The sequence below is a fragment of the Branchiostoma belcheri genome, unplaced genomic scaffold, assembly GCF_001625305.1.
Source record: "Branchiostoma belcheri isolate BF01 breed outbred unplaced genomic scaffold, Haploidv18h27 scaffold52, whole genome shotgun sequence".
NCBI lineage: Eukaryota > Metazoa > Chordata > Leptocardii > Amphioxiformes > Branchiostomatidae > Branchiostoma > Branchiostoma belcheri.
In genome coordinates, this window is record NW_017804154.1 from 2210784 (window position 1) to 2238329 (window position 27546).

General features: G+C 42.0%; 3 protein-coding genes across 6 annotated transcripts in view; 2 read left to right on the forward strand and 1 right to left on the reverse strand.

Moving 5' to 3' along the window:
* Positions 1-16246, reverse strand: part of LOC109480732 (leucine-rich repeat-containing protein 49-like) — a 21958-nt gene extending 5712 nt beyond the window's left edge. The window contains exons 1-12 of one of the 3 annotated variants that reach the window (XM_019782999.1): positions 16036-16246; positions 15795-15863; positions 14082-14205; positions 9461-9627; positions 9044-9140; positions 7940-8045; positions 7392-7595; positions 6976-7042; positions 6230-6373; positions 4430-4491; positions 2039-2186; positions 83-166 (exon numbers count right to left, since the gene is read on the reverse strand). In XM_019782999.1, the coding sequence (XP_019638558.1) occupies positions 83-166; positions 2039-2186; positions 4430-4491; positions 6230-6373; positions 6976-7042; positions 7392-7595; positions 7940-8045; positions 9044-9140; positions 9461-9627; positions 14082-14205; positions 15795-15863; positions 16036-16086 (1323 nt within the window). In that variant the 5' untranslated portion in view covers positions 16087-16246. Of the gene's footprint in view, positions 1-82; positions 167-2038; positions 2187-4429; positions 4492-6229; positions 6374-6975; positions 7043-7391; positions 7596-7939; positions 8046-9043; positions 9141-9460; positions 9628-11368; positions 11682-14081; positions 14206-15794; positions 15864-16035 lie in introns of those variants that run through there. The other 2 variants (XM_019783001.1, XM_019783000.1) reach the window with 2 other exon arrangements.
* On the forward strand, positions 13262-23755 carry LOC109480731 (centrosomal protein of 162 kDa-like). Of its 2 annotated transcripts, XM_019782998.1 has the most exons (6): positions 13262-13472; positions 17576-17685; positions 17724-20539; positions 20780-20908; positions 21366-21545; positions 21848-23755. In XM_019782998.1, the coding sequence occupies exons 3-6, from the start codon at positions 17807-17809 to the stop codon at positions 23342-23344; spliced, it is 4539 nt and encodes a 1512-aa protein (XP_019638557.1). In that variant the 5' UTR covers positions 13262-13472; positions 17576-17685; positions 17724-17806; the 3' UTR covers positions 23345-23755. The 2 variants fall into 2 exon arrangements, with proteins under 2 accessions (XP_019638557.1, XP_019638556.1); XM_019782997.1 differs by having other exon boundaries at positions 17576-20539.
* The window catches only part of LOC109480734 (galactose-1-phosphate uridylyltransferase-like), a 13488-nt gene continuing 2299 nt past the window's right edge, over positions 16358-27546 (forward strand). Inside the window, exons 1-9 of the mRNA XM_019783006.1 lie at positions 16358-16539; positions 24080-24249; positions 24443-24518; positions 24805-24853; positions 25049-25178; positions 25415-25513; positions 25749-25829; positions 26156-26288; positions 26604-26687. Of these exons, the coding sequence (XP_019638565.1) occupies positions 16515-16539; positions 24080-24249; positions 24443-24518; positions 24805-24853; positions 25049-25178; positions 25415-25513; positions 25749-25829; positions 26156-26288; positions 26604-26687 (847 nt within the window). The 5' untranslated portion in view covers positions 16358-16514. The remainder of the gene's footprint in view (positions 16540-24079; positions 24250-24442; positions 24519-24804; positions 24854-25048; positions 25179-25414; positions 25514-25748; positions 25830-26155; positions 26289-26603; positions 26688-27546) is intronic.

Sequence of the window (27546 nt, forward strand, 5' to 3'; positions counted from 1 at the left end):
TGGTACATTTATTTGGGATCAATCTACATATTTTCTTTTCATCCCACAAAAATGGCCCAAATTTCCAGTGTGTGACACTGACCTTTATGACGGCCATCTTGTTGGTTTCTCTCTTCTTCTCCTCCTCTTTTCGTGCCATCACTGCTGCTATTCTCCTCTCCTCTTCCTAAATTGGCAAACACAAAAATACACAATTAAACTGTTATTCTTACTTACTAGCAGTTATAATACACCTAGAGTTCCTGCACCCTGCATGAGGAGCTACTAGTGATTATGTCCCCAACTATTCTACACCCTTCCTAACTACTGTGGATGAAAAACCAGCCATGCCCAACTATGCACCAAACCTGGAAGGTCTTATCCCAACGTGTGAACTTACGTAGTTGCCAATCACCCAGGATCTGTAGTGCAGACGGTACACACAGTAACGTTCCCAGTTCAAGTTGGACATCCTGATTCTACACACAAAATCACTACCACCGGGCCAAATTGCAGCTACACTGTATTTGATTTGATCCACAGTAATGCTATGGCTGACTGGGTGTCTGGATCATGTAGTCAGTGGCTTGGAATGGAGGGTTGGAAACTGATCTTTGGCTGCTTAGAAAGGACACAGTCCAGTGAACTGAGCTTCTGAACTTAAAGGTACAACCGGGAGACTGCACATAACAAAAAAAGTAAGTTATAACCAAAATTGGATGAAATACTTAGAGAAAACGAACTTTGTATTCTGGAACTAACCTGCAAACCATCTCAGCCCAATAACAGTCAACTGAAGTTTGAATAAGCTGTTTGTATTGTTTGATAAATTGTTTTCCTTAGAACAAAAGCCCCCCTGCAATAATACCATGTTGGTACAGTCGGGTTCAAAAGTTGTTAAAAACGGGCAAGAAGGCCTCTTGAAGTCTTAGCCCTTAATGGCCCTTGTTGGGTGATTTAAGGACATGCAGTGTTTTTTGGTTGCTAGAGGCATCAGACGTAGTGCACTTCAAATAGTAAAAAATCCCACCGTGAATGCACTCTACAGACGCTTGTGTGAGAATCCCAGACTACGTACCCACGACCAAAGTAACATGTTTATACTGCAAATGAAGGACTAATGTTTGCTTCCAGATTCTACTGTGTCCACCATTGCTTGCTAAATTGGGTTTAACATTTCATGCACACTGCAGACAGAACATCTACATGTACACCTGAACAGATGCTCTACATAGTAGAGAGTGCTTAACCTTCTCCCTGCTCCTAACCCCATAACCAATACAAACTTGGTGTCAAATGGCTACCTTGGCAGACTGAAGGTTAAGTACCCAGGTGCAGATGACTAACCATATGTAACCGGTTCCAGGGTTTTTGGTAAGGTCGCTTGAAATGTCCACTAAGGATTAGAGGGCATGCATGGGGCTAAAGGCAATTGCAAAGAGACTTGAACAACAGTGTTCAGCTTGAATGTATTGATCAGTATTCTACAAGTGCAGCTCAGCTTCACTGTGAAATTATCAATACTATCATGTTGGATATTATTACCAAAAAAATCTGCTAAATGTTAAATTTTGTAACATGTTGAATGAAAGAATTTCAAAGCATAAAACAAGTTGATGGTAATGAGAATTATCATCACCCAAAACAACTTGTTTGCTGGCATAATTTACTGTAATCAAATTGGCAGTGTTTTTTCTAGTAATATCTTTGCTCAGCTGATGTATAATATTTCATATTTTTTTGTTGTACAATATTTCTTTCAATCTTGCAAGAAGTTGTGTAGAAACCTAACAGTAACCCTTTACACTAGTGGCTGCTACCACTGAGCGAAGAGTGACCAAAAATTGGACAGATTGCTCAACCAATTTCATAATTAACTTTTCTCACATTTTGAGTGTTTTGCTGTCTTTTAAATCACAAAGCCAATTTTCATTGGTCACAAATCGCTCAATGATTGCTGTCCAGTGGACAGGATATTTTAACCAGCACAACACTGTCATGTTACACCTCCAAACAGTTTACCAGTTACGTAATGTTAAAAGAAATGTTGAGCACTGACCGATATCCTCCTCATGTCCAGCTGCCTGAGCTGCACCATGTGTTTGAGGATGGTCTGTTTGTAGAAGGCCTCCTGAGCCAGCGGGTTCCCGTCCAACGATACCTCCGACAGGGACGCAGACTCACCCAGACACGCTATGTCATCAAAACTACAGCAACAAAAAGTTTGAGAGGAAAAGTGAAAAAAACAGTACATTTATCAGAAGTGTAAGACAGGTCTGAAGGTACTAGCCTGGGTACCATCCAGATTTTTGCTCCGCAACGCTAAAAAAAATCGCAGAGGGAAAATCCGGATGGTACCCAAGCTATGGAGGTACATGTATACTTCAAACCTGCTGTCTTGCCCCATTATAAGTACATACTACAGCAAGAAGGGACTGTCATTGACCTGTGACCTCCACAACATTACTAATATCTGAGCCCAATAACTGCCAACAATTGTAGCAGACAGCTCAGATACAGTAGACTGCACAACATATATAAGATATCAAATTGAGATCTCATTGAAGTCAACCTTAAGGTCCTTAAGTCAACTTTAAGGACCTGTTTCCCAATATTGTAATGAATAGTACCATGAAAATATTTTTTGAGAAAAAATACAACACAATACCCAATGCATCTAACCATTGACATGCCTGACCTGGGAAGAGATGAGTACAGAGATGCGACCTCCAGGACCTTTCTCCACCCAGTGCCCCACATATTCAACAACACAGAAGTCTGACAGAGAAAAATCAATGAGAGCCATCGGGATGGAATTATCCCCGCCTGCCTGCTCCACAGAATACAAATTGAAAGCATGGAGGCACGGGTCACCCGTAATTTGTCTCGATCACCAGTACCGCGCCAAGCCTTACATTTCTCTCTGATATCATTACCGCCACTGGGCCTTCTCCAAAAACATTTAAATACTTGTTTCTACAATCTAAATAATAATTTCAAAGAACAATCAAAATACAAAGGACTATGCCAGTAGACAGTGGTAGTCTGAAACTGTTAAGCTCAGAAACATGTATATACAATGGAATAAATGATGAAACATCCCATTTTGCCTCTTGGTTTCATTCTTACCTTCTTCCTGCTTCCTAACCTCATGCTATTGACCCATCAAAATTTAGTACAAAACAGCTACCTTAGCATGCTGAAGGTTAATATATGGTTCAACCGAGTCGTGTCTGAGTCTAAGGATGAAACAGAACACAAGTGATACCAGCCGGAAGAACCCTGGTGTTACCCCAACTTCCCAGGGAAACAAATGATATGCATTAGGAAATATTGATGCTGTTTGACTGATTGAGCGAGAAGCACTTTTACAGAGCATTACAGAGGGTTTAACACAACAGATGACAGATTCACGGTGGTAATTGTGGCTTCCTAAATGAATAGGATTTATGGAATGGATTACCCTAAGATTAGTATTTAATGTATTTTGCTGAAATTATGCTTTGAAAATGATCTTAACCAGTCATACTGTAGTTGTATATCTATCAATTGAATATTCATCAATCAATGCTTATCAGATTTTTGCACTACAGTATCTTTCTTTTCAGAGAGATATCCAAGCACCATGTGATTGAATTTAGGGTGTCCTCATACTTCTACATTAACTGATTTTTTTAATCATTTTCAATATCTCTCTGACATTTTCCAAGAAGATATAGACAGTCAAGTACGAAATACTCTATCATGAAGATAATATCTATTAGCATTTTGACCATTAACTCAAACTCACTCACTGTAGTCACAATCTTATCTAAATATAAGGTTATGAACTCCATCTATTTTCCCAGCTGAGGTTGGCTGGTGTTCAAGCCATTACCAGTATCTGACCAGCAAAGCTCCCAAGCTGCCACATCAATTTGTATGAAAAGGAACGGGGCCAAAAAAATCAATAACAAGAGATGAAACCAGTTCGGGGACTCGTAATAAAGAAATGGAGGGGCTATCTCTTCACAACAGAATGAATAGGAACCATCGAACCCGTCAGACCAAAAAATGACCATTATGTTAGGAATGTGGTGGTTGGTACTCTTTCTGATCTAAGTTTGGAAGGACAGCTTCAAATGCCTTTTGTTACATGTAATACAACATTGGTCATTATCTTCTTTGCAAGAGGTTGCCAGGCTAATACACTGTGAAGACTTGAAGTTGAAGATTCAGTCCTACGAGAAAGGTGGTATTTTTATACCGTAAAAGTGCAAGAATGCTATTAATACAGTAACTACATATTCAGGAATTATATCTGAACACAAAGTAAAAGCAAGTACAATTGTATCAAAAAACTATAATTTCACAATTTACCAGCACATTTCCATGTTACATACCATTTGTCTAGATTACATTTCCATGTTACATACTGTTTGTCTAGATTGCAGCACATGTGGTGACTTACCTGGATATATTGTTGAAGCTGAGGAAGAGTCTCTGTAAGCTGGGCAGGGTGTCCACCTCTGTCTGTGGGAACACAGGGACACAGGGATGAAGGTTTCACACACAGCATTACATGTTACCGTACCATACAGTCAGTCATGCATACTGCCACATGTGATGTAAGAGATCCCAGCACAATCCTCCCCCAAATCACCCCAGTTATTGATCATTAATGAAATCACGCTTGACAGGATGTGTCGGAAAAATCTGTCCCGGGTGCTGAATGGGCATCCCTTGGGAGAGCCCACCCAGACTTTAGCAATTATGTACGTGTCAAAAACATGCCTTACTAGTGTGACTCACACGTACATAATAAATCAAATATAACTTAACAACAAGAAAGCAAGCATTCAAGGTGTGCGATAAACTTTGTACCTTTCTAAGTAAGTAGCTCACTGCATGTCTTGGTATCTGCCAAATTATGTTTCTGTACAACAATAATTTCATGTGGAAGACCAACAACCTTTTACAAGGTCACAGATGAGCAATTTTGGTGAGACGTCCCCAGAATTACAAGACTGCGGCACTATGATTGCTATAGATAAAATATTCATAACTACATTCCAGGATGATTCCTTTCACCCAAGTAAGTAGGTTATGAAATAATTCATGTGCCCAGGCAGATTGGGTCAGACATGGTTGTGGTGTGCCAGCTGAGCAGAATAGAACAGATCAACTGAGGCGTGGCAGTGATACTGGCACACAATAACTTAGTAATGGGATACATGTCTACATTTTGTGTTAAGGTTTCAGCCACACAAACTATTCCTTTTAAAAAATCACCTTGGTTAAACATAAGTTCAACAGAGGTAGAATATAATTTCTACTGTGCCAGAGAAAGGTTTACCTTATGCATGACATGTACATGTTTGTTCCACATTGGTAGGTAAACAGGGTACTGGCCAGAGTTTTCTATTCATGTGCAGTTACATACCATGATATCTATTTCAAGTCTTAGTCATGACATTCCAGTCCAGTCAAACATTGCACAACAATGGACAATAACATTTACAAAACTGAAACCACATTACCCTTCACACAGCCCACTTCATGCTCCATCATACGTAACCAAAACAGCCATGCAGTCCTAAAACGTATGTGGTAACATATGGAAACAGCATGGTGAAACTGCTCTAAGCTCCTGGTCTTATTTGCACAGTAACTCAAGCCACTGCTTACTTTAAAGAAAAGGTTTGGCTTCCACTGTGATGACACAATGCCTTCCTTCAAAGTCAAGACATGAACAAAGCTATTGTTCTGTTTCAAGAAAGCTGATCTTTATGGAAAGTCATACATGAACCTGAACAGGGTCATATCTCAGTTCACACTGGATAGGTCTGGATCAACAGTAAGGCCCTTTCTTCTGCAACAATGCCCTCATGAATGCCAAGATCTCATGTGCATGGAAAATTGTGGTTGCTTCGAAACTGACATGATATACAGGCATATAATTTATCTTGGTCACGTTAGGCTGTGGCAATGTTTCTCCGCACCAAGGGCAACTGCACTTACTACATTTATTTTAGGGTGGGTTCATGCTTGCATTTTAGAATGTGTGCTTCACATTAAGGTTATGCATTTTAGGTATTCTTTTTTCAGTCGATTCTAACAGTAACAGTCATTTTGCAGTACTGCTGTGCAAGCACGTCTAACCCTTGAAAGTCGGGGAACAACAGAAGATAAACCGGATAGTGAGTGTGTGTGAATATATGTCAGATTTAGTCATTCTGTTTAAAGTTTCCAGCCAGATGGATGTCCTTACCACATTAACAATCTGGTTCCTGCGGAGGTTGAGTTCAGCGAGTGAGTCCATGCCACTGAGGTTCTCCACATGGATGATACTGTTACCTGCCAGGTTCAGCACTCGCAGCTCACTCAGGTGCTGAAGGTTCTCTATCTTATTTATCTGGCAGGGAGAAAACAACATGATAACTTTTAACAACAAACTTCATACAGACTGTAGGTTATTAAACGCAAAGTAACCATAAATCAATTGTAAGACATTTGATTCCTTTGTTTCTGAGTGTTAAATACACAGACACGACATAGCAAGATAAATCATGGACAATATACCTGTCATTTTCCCCAATATCTCTGTTTTATTATCCTACTCAGATCTCACATTGTATATCATTCACACTGGAAAGCCTGTCTACTAAACGACTAGTATAATTGATCCATGAAATGTAGGCACTGTTTCTTTGTCACCACAATGATCTACGGCTGCTCTGGTATTTGCAATAGGGACTCTAAGGGGCACCCAAACACACAGAGGGAGAGCTATAATTATAATTATGATACATGTACATGTAGGTTGCCTTGAGAGGTGTAAGAATGATTTCATCTTAATTTTCAAGCTTTGATAACTGCACAAAACTTTAATGAATCATATACAGGTTACGTCTTAAAATGTACATTTTGTTAATGTATCAACAATTCCAGAGGCAATTGGTAAGGAGCATGAAACAACTGCATTTTGCCTTGGCCAAAGTTTATCGTAATACTCACCAGGTTTCCATGGAGATCTAAGACATCCAGTTTTTGGAGATTGTCCAGGTTAGCAATTTTCTTGATTCTGAAAGAGGAAAAGAAGTTCAGACTCAATAAAAACAATTGTACATGTACATACTGTGTTTGTGTTTCATCATTGAGTATAAAAACTGTAAAGGAGACAAACCTTTTTTTTAAACCTACAAAAATCAATTGCTTCAGAAAAAGCCAGAGCCTTTTATCATCAATCGAACAAAAGACTTGTCATCTGTGCTGATAGTTATCCAAGATACCACAAAATGTGACCTAGCAACAAACCCTAACCTGTCTCCATGGCAACTGTTACTAAGCAGGAGCCTCCCAACTGTCATTCAAGTGACTTTCTAACAGGGTCAAAATCATACAAACCCACAGTTAGCCTGTGTCCATCTCACCTGTTTTTCCCCAGCATCAGCACCCTGAGGGACTTGAGAGCAGCTAGACCGGTGATCTCCTCTATCTGATTATCATACAGGTCCAGGAAGATGAGCCGCCTGAGGTTAGAGAGGTGCTGGATCTTGGAGATGAGGTTGTGCTGAAGGTTGAGTAGTCTCAGGTGTTCCTCTCCCTCCAAGATAGGACAGACTGTCAGCCGTCTCCTGTAACAATTATAAAGGTATATTCTACATTTAGGAAACAGTAGGGATTTATATTGGACATTTGCTTTATCTCCTGCACCCAAATTTTCCTATGTACCTGAATTGTTAAGTTTAGTTGCACAACAAATGAATTTCAACCGAAGAGCAACTGGGCCACACAATGAAAATGCAGAATTTAACCCCAATCTAGATATCTCAATACAACTCTGAGTCTCTGTCAGAACTACATTGGTAGAGAACACAGCTAGCATTTCATAGATGGAATTATTAGTTAGTGCGTGTTTGCCAAAGAAAAACTCAAGCCCTGCTGTACAAACACCTGTCCATGCTGTGTAAATACTGACCTGTCCAGGTTGAGTCTGTCCGGGTTGCTGGCTCTCTCCTCCTGTGTCCTGTACACAATAGGGATACCTGGGGCAGACGGGCTCTCTGCAAAGATGACCCTGTCACCTGAGGAAAATGAGAACCAATGTTAGCAATCGCAATACCCCCTTTCATTTTTCAGAAGAGTCAGGTTATTGTAAACTATCTATTCGGAACTTTACCATGACTAATTATCATGGCATCATTTTTTTTCATAGAGACATACTGGATAGTTTCGATATTATGCTTTATACACGTCAAGCAAATGCTGACTCTCTTTTGGAATATGTACACATTTAAAATGGCCCAGCAGTTGCAGTTGTTTAAGGGTACACAGAGACAAACTGGTGCACATGGCATGCAGTTGACAGGTCAGCACACATTGATACGTGGCTTAAAAAGTATGATACTCCATTGTCCAAAACACAATTTTATATCTTTAAACAATCTTCAACACTTAGAGATGAGACAGACAACAAACGGGACAACCCTTACTGCAGGGACCCTGTTTCTTCCACCACCCCCAAGACGACATGTGCACACCAGTCCTCCCTCTCCTTGCTACTATATGTACTCCTAACGTTGGACTTTATACAACAAACAAAGCAATGGCACAGCTACGGTCACTTTTCCATGGTGCCCCGTTTTCTCTACTTGACAACTCAAACAGCAAGCTATGTACTATATATCAGATTCGGACACAATAGAGAATGAACACAATCAATAGCTCCACCCAGCCAGAGGTAACCACAGAGATGAAGCCTGTATATTAAGGTGTATTGTTGTTTTAATTACTGTTTTGTAAACCTAGGACTGAGAATGCCTGGTTGCCATCCGTGCGGAATGAGGTCAAACCTAAGGTCATTCTGATTAAGGCCAACAAAAGATTCTGCAGCCCCATTTTTTTGACAACGTAATTAAGTTATAGTTACCAGATTACCTCTTTCACTTCAGCTGCTTTCTCTGAAGTGCCCCCTACTGATTACTTTCAGTAGTACAGGGTGCCAATCAGAACCTGGCGACATGCACTTATTTTCTATAGAGGAAATTTGTCCCTACTTTTTTATGGGACTTCTAAAACCTACCTGGCAGGTAGTTTCCCTTCTGTTGCCGTGACGACAGGGCCCCAGCTGACTGGGTGTGCCGGGCATTATGGGAGCTCATCTCATCCTTCATGGGATCCTGTAACCATGGTTACATGATGTTAGATGAAATCATGAAGAGAGTTGGGTAACACTGACTCATATAGAAATATATTGCTTAAGGCCAATATCTTACTCCTAAATGCATGCCCACATGAAATCTAGATCTATGACAAGAACCTGAGTAAGGAAAAGGAAAACAAGGTCTGGAATAATCTTTTAGATTAGAGACAGGCAAGGTTTCCAAAAGAAAGAAAAGTTTCCAATAGAACGAAAAGACAAAGAAACAACACGGCAAACAAATTTTGTAAAAGAAAGACAAGAGCATGGTTGCCTAAGCAGGGTAGTATTTTATTGTACCTGTTGTTGTTGTTGCTGCTGTTGTTGTTGATGATGTTGGTTCCGCTGTGGTGCTGAGTTGAAGCCCAGCTCCGACACGTATGCCGTGGAGGGCGTGTGGACCTGTCTGTTCCCCCGCTGGTCCTTCTGTAGGGGCGGGGTGGTCCCACGGGCTGCACCGGGCGATACTGACAAACAGAGTTTTAAGGTTTAACTCCACAAAAAGTTGTGTAATACATAGAAAGTGAAGTACAACATGTCAGGGATTTGGGATGTACAGTAATATCAAAGTGAAAAGTTAACATGATGTGTAACAAATTGAGATATGAGCCCTAGTCAATTTTCAACCACTTCTTATACTTTTCAGCCACGTTAGTATATTTTGTGGCAACAGATTATGAGAGATGTGAACTCAAATATAGACCCTCAAAACCCCATGATAACTTTTGTGCTGTGCGGAAGAATTGGAATGTGCACCGTTAACTGCAACATAGCCCGGTAGTCATATAAACTACAGCATTGACTACTTTTCTTCCTTCCCTTACTGTGTAGACAATTATACAGGTTGTCTGGCCAAGTCTTAAGCAGGCTAATTTGTACTTAACAACACCGGCAACAGAACAAGGGTCACCATTCTAGTCCTGCATGTTGACATTTTATCCCTGTTTGAATGACAAGTCTATTTGCCCTGGGTGGGGAATGTATTGATCTATTTGGCATGTCTTCTGGTTGAAGAGGGAAACGTGACCCAAGCTGAAAACAATCCTAAGTCACTGATTACCATTTAGTGACATACATTTGTACTTAAGTACATGTACAAAATTATGCACCCCAGGGCTATGCTACATGTGTATTAACAACAGTTACTTCAAGAACTTCTAAAGCTGACAACTCCATACGATACCTAGATAATACCTGGGACCCCGAACTGTGAAGACTTATAACATATGCAATATGCCACCTACTTAAATTGTACTAATAAAAGAATGCTTCAAAATAGTGGATCAACACAAGCATTGTACATGTGTACAGACACCGCAATACACTAACCTGCAACTTTCTGCAGCACTGCTACCCAGAATTTGTGCATAATGACGGTAACAGAAGGACTATCAGAGATTTACAAAATGTTCCACTCTCCTGAAGTCACAACAGTAAACTTCTAACACTGTAACACCAGTCACTCTACTGTGACAGCTTTCTCCAAACTGTGCCATCCAGACACCTTGACTCTAACAGGTGTGTTTTGCTATAATACAAGAAACCAAACCAAGACACCTTCAAGTACAGCGATCAGACTTCAATCCAGCAGATACAGTGTCTCACATAGAAAAGAAAGTATTTACGTCTGGCAATGCCAGCCCTGTTTACTGTTAACAGTGCATTATTTGCTTCAGTTGAGAAAAAAATTCTGAGGTCTGGGAAACAAAAGTTGGTCTGACCTTCACGTAGGTGTTACATGTACTCTGGTTAGTTTTGAAATTTTAGGCAAGTGAAATCAAGACTTTCTGGACTACATACTTATACATGTATAGTTACCTCTGTTGCGAAACATCCAAAAAGAAAAAAGCTCGGTGGCATTCCCAAAGTGGAAGAATTCTTCATCAATATGTTGCTGTGTGGACTAGGAAAGGATCCTGTCACTAACGCAATGATTCCTTGCATAGTGGTATGTTATATCACTGTTGGAGATGTTATTCGATTGATTTAGATACACATCTTAGACTGTGTGTACACTCAAAACAGTTACTGAATTGGGTGCTTGTTTACAATACAACACGCGCGTAACATAGACTGACCCCAAACGTGTCACCATAGCTGATGATCTCCCATTTGTACGGACCTTACTTTTAGACAACAAGCAAGACCTTTGTGACTAGGAAGGTAAAACTTAAGCAACCAAAAACACCCCAGGAGTGAGGTATATACCTTTGCCCTGCACCCACAAAGGGAGGGGTTCGTATGTTCCATAGCGGACTGGTCTCATCCTGGGTGATTTGGTGGTGGTGGTGACACCCAGGTCCAGCACGGCGAGGTGTTTGCAATAGCAGACCTCCGCCGTGCACAGCGTATCGTGCAGAAAGTGTGGCTGTCTCCTCATGTTAGGAAATCATAGCTGCAAATGTTTCAAAGGACTTCATGCTCGATGTGGTCTGAAATTGGCTTGAAAGGCGACGAGAGAGATCTGATTTCTTGTTTGCATGTGACTTCACCCGTGCGGTCCTCAGTATGCCGAGGTTTAACAAAGTAAACAATTGACGCACACGGATCGAGGACGGTTCATTTTCAACTGTAGCCAGGTAATGCTACGTCTTCACAAAAGATGACCGATATCTGTCATTATTCTCTCAACAGTCCGCTCGAAAAACAAGTTGACTTTGGTAAAATGGATGAAGCAATTTGAGACAACAAAAAGACCACGTGGACAAAGCTGTCCAAACGTATTTTGAGGAACCAAGGTCATGGCATTACTCCATTACATTATGGCTCGACTGATGAATATAACAGTCACTAACGAACATAAATCAAACACTTTCTCACTTCAATGTGGTCTCAACTGGTCATGGCAGCCCACAGTCCTTTGAAGGATAATTAGATAAACGGAACAATACAATGTATACATCCCTTCAAAGTAACTTGGAAAATCAAATTTCAAAATGCCAAACATTTGATAGCACTTGCAGACTGCACTTCAGGAGAATGTTTGTACACATACTAGTATGTGCACTAGTATTTTCATACACATTCTGATAAGACATGCACCACTCCTGGGTCTGTCTGCAGCTGCATTTCCAAAGGCAACATTCAATTTCCACCTTCATCATTACACACGTTAAGTACCAATGGATATACACAATCCAACCATACCGTTCACCTACACACATCTTATGTAAAATAAACTAATGTTGTTTTTCACAAGAATGGGTCCAGCATGTTGTTCGTGACTTCACAAAAGACAAAAGTGTTTTTATCATCTGCTCTGCTGCAAGGCATTATAAAATACGACACCTGGCGCTTAAGCGCCTACTTAAGCCCAGGAGGACGTGTTCACCTGCCCCACGGCGTGTTTACTGTGTACAGGTGTGTGGTGTGGGCACAATCACAGGTAACCTGATATACAACTGGGGAAACACAAGGAACATTATCCCATACACAACTCCCTGTCTACCATGTAGCCTTCTAGATGTGCACTAGATACCAGGTCAACCTGTTTTGCATACAGTAGCCAAACATTACATACTGTAGATAAGACTTTTTACAAAGCAATCCTTTAGACAAACAAATGACCAAATGGATTGGTTGTAAAGAGTGAGATACTTTTGATCAATGGCTAACACCTACATCAGTACATATGATTGTGTAACACTAAAAGCAACAAAATAAATTGATGATAATATCTATAACTCAGTCTAGAAGAAGAATGGTCATTCCCGGCTTCGGTTGATTGTGTCAATGTTTTTTGACAGCCCAGATTGAGGCAACACACCTGCTGGCATTAGCCGTCAGTACTCAAGCCCTATAGCTGCACGGGTCATTGCAAAAACTGAAAAGCAAAGGATTGGACCATAATAATCTTCAGGAGGGGTGAATGAAACCTGACTTTCTTTTCACAGAACACTGCCTGTATGCAAATTATCAGTGCTCTTAAGCAAGATACAAAACTTTGAATAGGAAGGTACTATAGAGCTATAAAACAACATGTGGTTAAAATTGCTCAAAGATTAAAAAAAGCAATTCCTTTGGTATCACCTGTTCTTGGGGATCAGTCTGTATCCAAGAATCAATAGCTGCTGGACCCTTCAAGCAACTATAGGGACACCGGGTACCAGGGAGGAAGGAGTGGGAAAATATTTGATTCTAGCTACTACCAGCCTGAGGTCCTACACAGCATATGATAGCTTATGTATAGGGTATCTGACATGATGTGAAACTGATGAAGAAAAGGAATGTGATTTTCTGTACAGCACATCATGTGTAGGTCAGTGGTATGTATCAGCAAGGGGCCATGGCATCTTGCATGACTGAGAAAAAGGTGAGCACAAGTATTTCTATGATTATGAAGTAACTGCTCATTAATTTCACTAAAAAAACAATTCTCATGTTCTGTGATGTCACCCTGTTTGGGTACATTGTATGTCACTTGCATATCTACCTTAAAGTTCTTTCTGTGTATATTTTGTACACCACATGGGATGAGAAGAAATGAAAGCATGCAGTGCTACACTAAATCACTAGATGGCACTGCTAAGAAAGTTTGAAGCATGAACTTTTCAACCGTGAATATCATTGAACACCAAGTGACATGGGTAATGATGGAAATGTGTGCAATATCAGGTGAATATCATTTTCTACCATAGCATATTCAATACTAGTAGAAAATGAAAAATTTCACAAATTTATATGATGATGCAATGTGACCTTAAAGATTTACATCGTCATTACTCTTTATAGATACATGTACTAGTAGTAGGCAAAAGACCTCAATCAAAGGATTATGAGACATACAAATCATCACATTCTCCAAAAACAGGAAGTTGGGTAGGAATTATAAAAACATAACTTACTCTCTTGTCCTCTACTATATAAACCATCTCTGAAACTTAGCCCAAAAGTTCACCAAGGTCGCTGACGGACAACTTACCAAGGTCGCTAATGAGATCCTCAGAGGCTCCTGGTCTCTGGTTCAGGTGGGCTGGCTGTACGAGGTCTGTTGCTCGATATGTGTGTGCACTGGGGGCCTCGCGAACAAGGCGGAAGTCTGCACCCTATAACATCAGTTGCACAATTCACACATACAGTTTTCACAACATCTTAGAAATGAGAAATGCATAATGTACTGTACATGTACTTAATATTTACAAATACATGTACAATAACTAGTATCAGAAGACAAAGTAATAATGTGTATATAACATGCTGCAATGCATTCTTGCATATGCTGCAATTTCATACATTGAAGTTTGGGAGTACTATATCTAGAGCCCCTTGAATTGGTGTACATGCAGCCTAGACTGAGTTCAGGTGCTCATGGATAAGTGCATCTTTAGGGTTCTTGTAAAGCTTGAGCACTTCCTATAAAGATGTACCTAGAACTGGTAATTCTAAAGGACTAGCAAGTCATGCAGGTGTTGGATGAGCATTCAAGCAATCTTTATCATCATGTGATTCTTTGTCAAGTAGTAGTACCTCTAATTGTTGGCTGTAGTAATACCAGAACAAGCAGCAGTGATAAACTGGCAGCGCTACTTGAATTTAAAGAAGTTGGCCATGCATAATTTGAGTTAACACGATGCAGGAAATCTGGTTATGTAGTATTGTGCAAAGTGCCTTAATCATCTAACCTCCTTGCTTATTTAAGAATGTCTTTTCTAGTATTAATCTAATTATTCTCATGCTGGTCTATCATGCTGGTCTACTGCAAACAGAGAACCCTCACCTATAATATGAAAGTCTTTCTCTGCAGCTTTGTAGTCAAGCCAACAGAAATGGGATCAAAACGCCAAAAACATGTAGACCAGGTAGTTACTAATATGTAGACCTGGTAGTTACTAGTATACAACTGTTGACAGTAGGAAGTGGTAGGACCCATTGTCGTCTTGTATTGTCTTTCTGCATATTTGTAAGATTGAGTTAGTACGTAGGTGATAATCCTATCTACTAGTACTAAAAGGTTAATTATGCTTAACCTGGCATTCAACTGTCAGCATGACAGCATACCTTGGTTCAATAGACTTTATTGAATTATTAACCCTTAATGAATAGACCAATCTAATAACCTTTGGGTCAAAGGGTAAAAAAAAATTCACCTGGTATACTAATAGTTACTACATTCAGACCATGTTTAAGATATTTTGTTTAAAAAAATACTGCATTGACACATACATTACATCTTCTACAACAGATCAATCAGGAACAAAAGATGATCTTCTCATGTATTATTTAATTTCAAGGTTTGACAAAAGAATAAGATACAGCTTCTTTGGTTCCCATGGGCTTTCAAGCTCTCATTGAAACACTACTAATATCCTCAATATAACAAGTCAGTATTATTACACAATTGAGTGGTTGATATGTTACGTGATATACAAACAAAGATGCAAATGAGGCCATAATTACACACAAATATTTAACCTTCTTTATCTTAGTAACCGTTCTTCAAGAAGAAAAATAATAATCTGTCATTTACAAAGACCGAGCAGGTTAGGTCTTAGTCAGGTGGCTACTTGGAGAGCCTACAAGTCACGGTACAAATCTACAGTGCTCATAGCCCTTACAAAAGTAAGACAAGCAAGCAGAAAGGAAAGGAAGACAAGAAAAGACAAGACTAGTGTGAAGTAACCAGGAGTCGTCTTACCTGTCTGTGTCCCTGTTTTTCATTCGGTCCACTGCCAGCAGCCTGCACACTGAGCCCGAAATTACTGACCTGTAGCAGGGAGGGGTACGCAACAATGGGATCCAGCATTAGGAACATTCAATGACTCATAACGACCACTTGCTCAGAAATTCGTGCATGTCAACAAAGGCCGAGCAAATATCGTGTTACTGGAAGTTGATGACAACTTTTCTGAGTCGTGCACCCAAATCAAAACACTCACGTCTCTAGTAGCTAGCACACTACGGTTCCGCAGCTTATTTGGATGGTACATTCCTATGAGAGTAGGGTTTATGGGACGTTGTCCCGTTGATCGGACTGGTTTATCGAGCAGAGATTATATTTGGCGCGGCGTTCGTCATGATGTCGGGCGTTCTTGGAGACAGGAATTCGCCGCCATTTTGCCTAAACGCATCACAACGCAAACACTACGTGAAATGAGTAAAAATTTAATAATCGTCGCATCGTGACAACAAAATAACCAGAAAAGATTGTAAATACTATCTGTCATTAGTTAACTATAGACAATTTGTTTTAGGTCCCCTACGTTGCTGAGAATATTGAATATATTTGTGAATGCGTCGTTTATGTTTACTTGCGCTCTAACGCTGCAACTGCAGTTCAAAGGTCGTTATTTCTTTCAGTTCAGATTTGAAAGTTTCCTGTCTTTTTCGTTGGATTTTACTCGCTATAGTTTCCCACATGGCGGAGAAGTTTGATCCAGCAGGTAAATAGTACATCATTGTCCACGGTTTACACATTTACGGCAAGTCAATTGTCACAAAGCGAAGTAATCGTTGACGGGAAGTCTTGGCGGATGGATGGGGGAGGGGGGCGTTAACTTACTAAAGTTGCAAAATTAAGATGTTTTCCTATCATATTAAAGGTCCTAAAATCGTTGGAAATCATAAAGGTGGTACTTCACGGTCGCGTTCAATATATGTACAGGAGCTAAAATTAGTAAAAATACAATCATATTTATCAAAGAACAACAACAGTCATATGCTAAAAAATATCCTTGGTTTTATGTAGTTTTGTAACACATCACTTTGGGGAGGGGTTGGGACATTCACATGATATAACAAGATTATTTTGTTGTAGATATTGAATATCATATTTGTAGCAGCCATATTCCAGGGAACAATATCTACAAATTATATTATAAGTTATAGACTGTTGTTTACTTTTCTGAGTAACATTATCTTTAACAGCAATATTATACTATTATAGTAAATGATAAGTTTGATGTGTTTAAAAAAAAACTTTAATAGTAAGTTGTTAAAGTGACATCCAACTCAACTGATTAAAATAACTAAAACAATGTCTTTCATACTATAATTATTGATTGTGATTTTTGCAAAATTTCACCCACTCACTTTCAATTACTAATACAAGTCATTAATGAAAATGGGTATGACACTTAACTGATGTAAACAATGTCATTGTCAGATGATGAAATGTGCTTACATTACATAACATTAGGTGTTGAAGTCAATATTTGTAGTTATGGTGATACCTGCCTTCAGACACTTAGCAGTATGCAGAACACATATATATCTGTCAGCAGCTAATATTGTGGCTTAGATTTTTTCAAATATCAGCTTTGATTTAACAGGGCAAGAATGCTAAGAAGTACCCTCTCATGTTGCGGTATTGTCAACTACATGTACAAGTTATTGGAATATATTTCCACCAAAAAATTCCATCAACACTGATGATGATGACCTGCCAATCTTATGTGGACTTTTGTCCTACTTACACAGACTCTGCCTGATTGAAGTGATTGAGCTGATTGACCTGCAGACAACAGGACTTGTGTCTGAGTATTGCTGTCAGAGCCAGGAGAAGGTAATCAACATGGTACTCTGCAAACAGGAGACAAAGGATGAACAGGAGCTGCGATGATTCTATTTGACTTGACAAAGTAAAAAGTTGGAGGAAGGTACGAAGAAGGATTGCAGCGTGAAGCTCAGAACTGCCAGCAAACTGTCAAAATGAGTGGCAAGATGAGCAAGAAAGAGCTGGACCATCAGTTTGAGCAGTTCCTGAAGGAGTCCCTCTCAGATGATTCCTTGGATGATGGAGGAGGTAAGGCTGGGAGTGTCCTACACAGGCTGGGCCAGCGAGAACCTAAGAAAGAACCAAAGCTGTGGTGGATGGAGGAGGATGATGAGGGATCGCCAAGACTCAAAAGTAGCTCAACCAACAGATGGCTGACAAAAAAAGATAAGAAAAAGGAAGAACCGTCTGGGAAGGAGCTAGGAGGTTCACAGGAAGCAAAGTTCTTGAAGTCGTTGAACAGAAAAAGTCCGACAGAACCCCCCACATCAGGACTTGCTGCCAACTTTGACAATCCTCCAGCAAGGAGAGATGTAGAAGTGAGTAAGGACAGCCTGGAAGACTTTTTCCACATAGGCCGCAGTAAGGGTAATAATGGAGGAAGGGGTGGTGTGATTCCAGAGAAAGCCAGTTTTGAAGATACTTTGATAGAGAGCAGCGATGATGAAGCTGTGGATGATGTTAGAGCGGGAAGTGCCCCTGGAACAGGACCGGGGATGGACACACTGGAGGAGCTGGCAGAGAAGGAAAGGTTCTTCAAGGAGATAGAGGGGTCAGCAGAGGGTACAGTGGATTATGGGAGGCTCAATGAGGAAGCAGATCTGACAGATACTTTGAAAAGGCCAACATCTGGTCACAAAGTTGAAAACAATGAATCCAAACTAGACAGTTACAGTGAGGACTTTTCAGATGAAAGTCAAGACAAGGATGAAGACAGAGATGAGTCTGAGAAGGTGACTGGTAAGACAAGTGACGCGGAAAGCTCCAAGAAGTTGACAAGTACTCCACCGTCCAAACCAATGTTGGCCAGGGTAGCTCTGTTTGACACCATGGATTCCAGTTTTGGGACAGGCAAGCTGGGGAAGACGTTACTGCCCTCAGGTGGCGACACGGATGGAGACTCACCCCAGATAAAGATGGTTCCCACGGCAACTGGGACCAACAGTGATGTGGAGGCTCTGCAGCGAGCCCTGCAGGATGCACAGATGTCCACCCTGGGTACAGGCACTGCAGCAGACTTAGATCTGGGGGGAGGAACCGAGGCGAGGGGGTTCAACCTGAGCCCTGCCCAGCCCAGGGGGAGGGGGTTTGACTTGGAGCCAGCTGGTACAGAAGACGGAGGTTTTACCCTGCCTGAGGAAAACAGAGGGTTTGACCTCCAACCAGCTGATGACTCCAGGAGACTCGACCTTCATCCAACTGGTGAGAAGCATGGGTTTGACCTTCAACCTGCAGGTGAGAACCATGGATTTGACCTTCGGCCTGCAGGGGAGAACCATGGATTTGACCTTCAACCTGCAGACAGTGCAGGAGGATTTGACCTCAGCCAGGGTCAAACCAGTGGACCAGATGTTCACGGGTTTGACCTCAGCCCTGCGCATGTCGATCCGAAAGGTTTCCATTACAATGATCAGGACCTTGACAAGACTGTGGAAAGTAAACCCCAAACCCCAGTACCCACACCCAGGAAACACATAGGACAGAAGTTCACATTTGAGTCTCCAGAGCGACAGCATAGAACCATTCAGGACCTGGAGAGAGATATCGAGACTCAAGTGGGAAGGTTGGACAGACTTGTCGATGACAGCATGGTGGATGGTAGAACAGAGCAAGTCGGTAAGAAAGGAAAGGCAAAGAAGGGAAAACAGCAGCAGGTACGGAGCTCTGGGTACGGCAAAGTTATCCCATCAAAGAGGACAAATGGAAGTGCAAGTACACCAGATGCAAAGCTGGGAAAACATGCCAGAAATTCACCCTTGCCAAAAACAAGTACTCCTAGCAAACAAGGCAAGACTGTCAGCTTCCATGGACAAGGTGCCAAGGGTAGACCATCTAGTGCTAGCCCGTACAGGTGGACTCCTAAACAGGTCTCTACATTTAAAGCAAGAGGAGTACCCATGGATGACTCAGTAGCAGGCAGTCAGCTGATGGCTTCTGTGGAGTCCTTTGCTCACTACATCCAAGACCATTTCTCACCTGAAAGAAAGGGGAAGTCTTCCAGGCAAGCATGGGAAGATAAACCCCCTGTCAAGTCAGACGGCCCACCTCCAGGTGTAGAACACCTTTCCAGGGAGAAGATGTTGTTGTTACAAGTACAAGACCTTCAGAAAGAGTTGGAAGTCGAACAGAAGCTGAGGGAGAAAATCCATGCAGACTTCAGAGCTCAGCAGAGGGAGTACCAGCGGGAGATGGAAGAGCTTCGTCTCCAACACGACAAGGAACTGGACCAGCTGAGGCAGGAGAACTTTGTCTTACGAGCAAAGCTTGGGGACTCAGAAGCACACGGTGGTGACGAGAAGGATTCAGAACCATCAAGCCAAAAATCTGACTCCAAATTTAAAGGAAAAGCTGCAGATGAAGAAGTGGAGAGGTTACGACAGGAAGTCAAGGTGCAAGAAGACCTTCTGAAAGGCTACCAGCAGGAGAACGAGAGGTTGTACGCTCAGCTGAAGACGGGCACGTCCAAGTACAAGGAGACAGAGACGCTCCTGTTCCAGGAGAACCAGAGGCTGCAGGCAGACGTGGCCCGTCTGAAGGAGGAGGGGGAGCAGAGGGAGCGAGCCCTGCTGTTTAAGGGAGTCATCACCAGCCCAGCAGCTCAGCAGCAGATCAAGGCTGGCACGGCTGAAGTCTCCATGGCCACTGCTCGGGTGGCATACTTGGAAAAAGTAAGTATTTAACAGAACTTTAGATTCAGCATTCATTCCTCTGTTAATGTCTATTTGAATACGGCTATAATTTGCCATCCCTTAAGTCAAGTTTGCAATTAATGATTCTCATTTTTTTTAATGTAAATTGATACATTTATGTTTCTTACATCTACCCACATAGCAGTGTTAGCAATTGCCTACTTTCCCAGGAACTTTTTTTCTAAATCCTACATTGTACCCTTTTCTGAATGTTTCCAGGAGCTGAAAAAATCCAAGCTGCACAGTGAGGACCTGCTGAGGGATGTTGTTCGACTGAAGGGTGAGAAGTCCCACCTGGAGCAGCAGCTGGACAGGGAGAGGGCTCTGGGTGTCCAGGCAAACAGACAAGTTAGTCATCATGACAAACATTGGATTATTGTTTAATTAATGACACAGGCAGTACTAAATGTCACTATAGATTGTGACATTGACATCATAAACTGAATTCTTAATGTAGTGTATGTTTCAGTTGGCAGGTCAGCAAATGATTACCTGGCAAATAGCAGTTCTACTAATGAGAGAGGGGCTACATGTCCATCAAATGCATGCATGTTTATGTTTATATTTTGCATTTTTCATTTGAACTAGATACATGTATAAGCATAAGCAATTTTGAAAAAGATATGGGTGGGACTTTGGGATTGGTCTATTAAGGCACATGAACTTAAAAGTGAAGCCCCTCTGCCTCTTCTTGAAGGTGAGTGAGGTGAGTGAGCTGACAGGTGTGTTTTGTGTTGAGGTGAGTGATTTGACAGGTGTGTTTTGTGTTGAGGTGAGTGATTTGACAGGTGTGTTTTGTGTTAAGGTGAGTGAGGTGAGTGCGGTGCAGCAGCTGGAGGTGAGGACCCGGGTACAGCAGTATGAGGAGGAGGTACTGGAGCTGAGGAGGAAGCTGCGCTGGTACGCAGAGAACCAGGAGCTGGTGGACAGACAGACACGGGTCCTCCGGGAGAAGGAGGAGGAGATGGAGAGACTCAGGAGTCAGGTATGGGGAGAGTGTACTGTGTGGGTACTTTATAACACTAATAAAACAATACATGTAGTGAGGATGCCTTAGAAAAACAATTTAAGCAACAGTCTTCAGGGTCGTAACTGCGAATGGTTTTTCATGAACATGACATTTTGCTTTACAATCTGAATTACATGTAGCATAGTAAAAAATGCCACAATGTATTATCATCAGAAAAGCAGAACTACATGACTCCAGCTATAGACTGTAGAAAATTTGAATGGCTGAAGAGATTTCATTGTGAGGAAGTGGGAAATAACCTTCTGTTATTTCTGCAGGTAAAAAGGCTGGAGGTCCAAACTGGACAGAAACAAGACAGCGCCAGGGGCAGGGCAAAGGAGCGAGCAGCCGACGCCAAACGCATCCTCGATCTGGAACGGCAAGTAAAAGAAATGGAGAACATCATAAAGAGACGCCATCCAAACTCCATCCCTGCAATGATCCTGGCGGCAAATGCAGCACCTCAGCCAGCCCCCGGCAGCCCCACCCGACCGCTGTCCGTACAGTTCCTGGAGAACAGGATCAGGAAGCTGGAGGGGGAGTTAGAGAGGAGGGATGAGGACGCCAAGTTGAGCCTGCGGGCCCTGCAGCAGACTCACAACCAGGTGAAGCTTCAGTACGAGGAGGAGATCTCCAGACTGAGGGACCAGCTTGCTGATAGAGGTCAAATGTCGGCAAGGGTAGACTCCAATAAAGTGTCTGCCCTGGAGATGCAGCTTGACTTGGAAAGGACAGATCACAACAAAATGGTTGAAGAGTTCAAAAGGGAAATCACAGAACTGCACAAACGTCTGGAAGCTGCACAGATGCGGAGGTCAATGACTGATAAGCAGGCCTTTGCTGCTGAAAAGTTTGAGGCAGAGACTTTGGTTTTGAAGAAGGAGTTGAAGGAAAAGAGTCAGGAAATCTTCCAGCTCCAGAAAACGTGTCAAAAGCTGCAAGCTGGTTCTGGAAAAGATGGAGGAAAGTTTGGGAAGACCAAAATTGTTGGGAAGAAGAAAATGTCTGGTAAAGATGTCGCATCGTCACCCAGACATGATGTTGCCTTCCCAGACTCTCTGGATGACAGGTCTTACGAACCTCATGCTTTCAGTGGTTTGCACATTTCTGACATCCAAAGGGAAAATGAAACTCTTAAGCAGCAGGTAGAAAATCTTTCATTTGAACTTGAACAGCAAAGAGTCAAGAGTCAGATGCAGGTTGCAGAGGCAGAGAGCAGCGTCCGCAAAGCACAGGAGGCTTCAGAAGAACGACTGGACATCATGAAAGCAGCTCACCAGAGAGAAGTGGAGAAGCTCTTATCGCAGTACACCAGACAACAGTCTACCTCTGAGGTGGCAGAGCTCACAAGTAGACTGCAGACAAGGGACGTTATGCTCGAACATCTGAAGTCAGAGTTGGCGTCTGCCAAGAGAGACCAGGAGGAGCTTGTGCGAGTGAAACTGCGGGAGGAGGCCCTGCAGCGGCAGCTCAGTAGACTTCAGGAGGAACTGGCCGAGGCAAAGGCACAGCAGTCCCCAGAAATGAGACACTTTGAGTCACTCCAGTCCAAGATCCAGGCTATGGAGGATAAGTACAGGGAAAGAGAGAGGGGGCTACAGAACGGGGTGTTGAGTCCAAAGGGAGGAAGGTCGGACTCACAGTGGGCACAGATTGTAGAGTCTAAGAACAGACAGATTGAGCAGTTCAGGGCAGAGTTGGACTCTATTCTAGCAGTGCTCAGGCAGATTCAACAGAACAAGATGTCGGCAGGTTACAGAATTCCAACAATATGATTCATCTGTTGATACAGACCACTAAGATACATGTTAAACTTTAGTGCTACTGTTCATTGATTTGAAAGTTTTCGAGACTGGGTCTATAAAAACTATAATGCCTCTGACTGTCCTGTGTTTTTCTTTGCATTTTCACGAATGTGCTTGAAGTGATATATAATGTATTAATATTATGCAGATACATGTATATGGTCCACATTAGATTACACAAGACGAATGCTGATAAATTTTTTTGTAGAATGTTGATACTGTGGAATGTTTAACATTTGTAAATCTTTATAGCAAAGATATTTTTATCCACACAAGTACATTTTTAAAAGAATACTCGCAAGTTACTTGTTCATGTTGGAAATCAAACTTGTCATCAGCTGAATAAAACACATTGCATACACCTGGCCTGAGGTTTCTCTCTGTGGTGATAGAATTTGGTGAAAATGTAGTAATTGTGCATAGTGGAACAGTAATACTAATACAGTCAATGATAGAGGTGGTTCCAGGCTTGGATGAATAAAGACAGAATTGTGTCAAATGCAGAAAATCAAGAGGAATTTGATGAAAAGCAGGTTTGTTTTCAATTCGGTTTCCAGTTTTTATAGATACATGAAATTTGAGACCATCTCAAGAACAATACCATATTTACTGTCTCACTTCAATGGTTCAAAGAAAGATATGATAGCCACCACAACTGGTAGAAAACAACAAGAGAGCACTGACTACTGATAACCACCTCCATAGAGCACCAGCATGTGCGGTACAACCCCCTGAAGGGAGACTGGGTGCTGGTGTCGGCCCACAGGATGAAGAGGCCGTGGTCGGGGCAGGAGGAGAAACCCCCAGAGGAGGACATTCCACGACACGACCCCAAGAACCCCCTCTGTCCCAGGGCTACCCGCGCCAACGGAAAGGTTCAAACTTCAGTGTGCTTTCTATCTTTTGATCCTTTGAGCGTCTGACTGTTTACAAAATCATATCCACTTGCTTGAGTAACTGTTTTTTGCCACATTTATGTCGTACCTAGTATCATTGATGTAATGTATGACAACTGCTATGTACAAAATGTTGTGGAAGTGTGCTGACTGGCTTCCTGTGTCTCAACAGGTGAACCCAGACTACGACAGCACCTTCCTGTTTGACAATGACTTTCCAGCCCTCCAGCCAGATGCACCCGACCCAGGTGTGATGTACTGAAAATTTGCCATGGATTCTGTATGGAAATATCTCAATAGATGCCCTAGGAGTATGTCAAACAAGTAGTTGAGCACTAGAGATTCAGGTGATGGGAACAAATGATGCAAGTGTTAGTTTAACAGGTAACCATGTTGACCTGTAGCCTATCATTACAAATTGCAGTATATATGGTTGGGCTTGATATACCAGGCAACTTAACTTGGCTTTCAACTTCCCTAAGTACAAATGTATCTCCCAGATCATGACTCACACAATTAGTGTCTGTGTTTCAGGTCCAAGTGAACATCCTCTCCTACAGGCAGCCTCTGCAAGAGGGAAATGGTGAGGATATCTCCTCTTGTCTGTAACATCTCACAGCTGTTCAGGTGTCTGAAAATCTGTGACATTATTTGAAAGTTTTTATCAGCTTCTCAACATCTTTATCATTGCCTAAGCCTTGACACAGGTTACTGTAAATCTTGTAACCCTAGGTTAGGAATCAACTCCAGAACAACTAAAAGTTGTTTTTTTCCTCAGCCAGGTGATGTGCTTCCACCCATGGACAGACATCACCCTTCCCCTCATGTCATTGGCCGAGATCAGGACTGTGATTGACAGGTGGGCAGAGATCACCACCGACCTAGGGACCAATCACAGATGGGTGCAGGTCAGTAGACACCTTGGAATCGCTGACAGTACTATGCTTAGAAGGTACACTGTGTGTATTGTTAGTTGGGTTGAGTTAACAATGAATGAAAAACACTAAGTTAAAGACATACATACTAGATGCAGCTTATCGCTCGGAGTGAAAGTTCTTTATCTGATGTCTAATGCAACATAGTACACTATAGATGCTAGAGGTTGTCAGTTAAGATACATGTATTCCCTTAATGCCCTGTACAGGTTTTTGAGAACAAGGGTGCTGTGAATGGGTGCTCCAACCCTCATCCTCACTGTCAGGTCTGGGCCAGCAACTTCATGCCAAATGAGGCAACAGCTGAGGTAGGTACTTTCCATTTACAATCACATCTAAAGCTTTGTTCACTTTCCTATTCATGTTAATGCTGAAAATTGTTATGCATGATGACACTGTAAAAGAACAATTTTTTTTACTTTGAATGTCTATGAATGAATATTGTTACTTTATTTTATGCAATATATGTGCATTGTTATTATTTATCTGCTTTTCTTTATCTATTGATATTACATTGTACCTTGCATGTAACCTCCATCACAGGACAACAACCAAAAAGAGTACTTCAGCAAACACCAATCCCCAATGCTTGTGGATTACTATAACCTGGAGAAGGAGAAAAGGGTAAATTTCAAGATGACTTTTGTTCTTTGCTGAAGGCAAAGTCACATTTGTTGTACTTAGGTTATCGTACAGTGTTGATGTTATAGAATGTTTAAGCAGGCTGTGAACTAACCTCCCCCAACAGACATCTGAATTTTATATGAAACCCGCATGACTAAGCAAAAAATACCCTTTTTGTAATCGTATGATGATCGTACAACATACATGTATGTGACCAGGCCATGAGCATACCTGCTGTACAATTTGGCCATAAGAAGACAGCATGTATGAACCTTGATTTTTTTTTAATTGACCAGGTAAAGTTTGTATTTGCTGCCGTGCTGCAGGTGCGGATAGTTGTGGAGAATGAGGACTGGTTGGTTGTGGTGCCGTACTGGGCCGTGTGGCCGTATGAAACACTGGTGCTGCCCAGGAGACATGTCCTCAGGCTGCCGGACCTCACCAGCAGTGAGAGGGATGGTCAGGACATCCTAGTAACTACATTGTTGGGATAGAAAACATTTGGCTGAATAGAAAAAGATTGTCATTTTATGTCTGTGAATTTTTTTAATGTGTACACAAATGTTTGCCAAAAGTTTGTGATAGAACTACATGTGATACATTTAACTAAATATACTGTGTACAATTAAGGATTGATGTTTCTAAATGTGAGCTTAGATGAAATGTTAAAGCATGAGAGGAAATCCTTGCTGAAATGCAAAGTTGGTATGTAATCAAGTTTTATTTTTGCTCAGACACTATGATTCAACCATTGTGTCTTCTCTTACTCCACAGCCCTCGCAGACATTACAAAGCGACTTCTGTGCAAGTATGACAACCTGTTTGAGGTGTCCTTCCCTTACTCCATGGGCTGGCACGGTTTGTAAATTTCATCTAAACATTATGAGCTGTGCTTTGTATTAGATTGTAGTGTAACAATGAGTATTGTTAGTTTTATTAAACATTGTATTATCGCCGGTTCTATCCCCTCCCTTGGGCGGAGCCGCGGTCACCTGTTCGAACACGTGCCAGCGCACGTGCCAGCGTCGTGTTCGAACAGGTGATCTATACCGGTACCGTTCGAGGGAAGGGGCTCTAGAACCGGCCGGTTGAGATTGAATAAACCAGTTGAGTTTGAGCGTTCATCGTGACTGGTTGTCTATCTTTACATTTTGGTGGCAGCGGTGGTTTTCCTGCGGGAATCACCGCGTATTTTACGTCGAAATGGCTGAGTACCGTAGTAAACTTCCACCTTCCTTTGATGGTGAGTCCGATTTCCATTTATGGTCGCAACAATTTGATGTGTGGGCCGCAGCCCAGGAATTGGACGGCGCCGCCCAGCTGCGGAGCTTTCCGACTTTCCTTACTGGCCCAGCGTTTGGATTCTACTCAGAGCTCCCGGTAGCGACGAAGGCTAACCTGACCCTCATACGACAGGCAATGGCGGGACCGTTCGGACGTCCTGTATTTTTGGAAGAGTTTCGGCGAGCGGCCAACGCCCGTCCCCGACATCCTGGTGAAAGTCTGCCGGTCTACGCTGCCGAGATTCGAAGGTTGGTACGGCTGGCTTATCCGACATATAACGACGCCGCCCGGGCAGGAGTGGCGCTTGACCGTTTCCTCGCCGGGTTGGACCCTGACCTGAAATACCGAGTTATGGGTTTCGGGCCGGCCGACGTCGACGCTGCTGTCCGTCAAGCTACCCTGTGTGAGGAAGTGCGGACATCTGCCGCCCGGG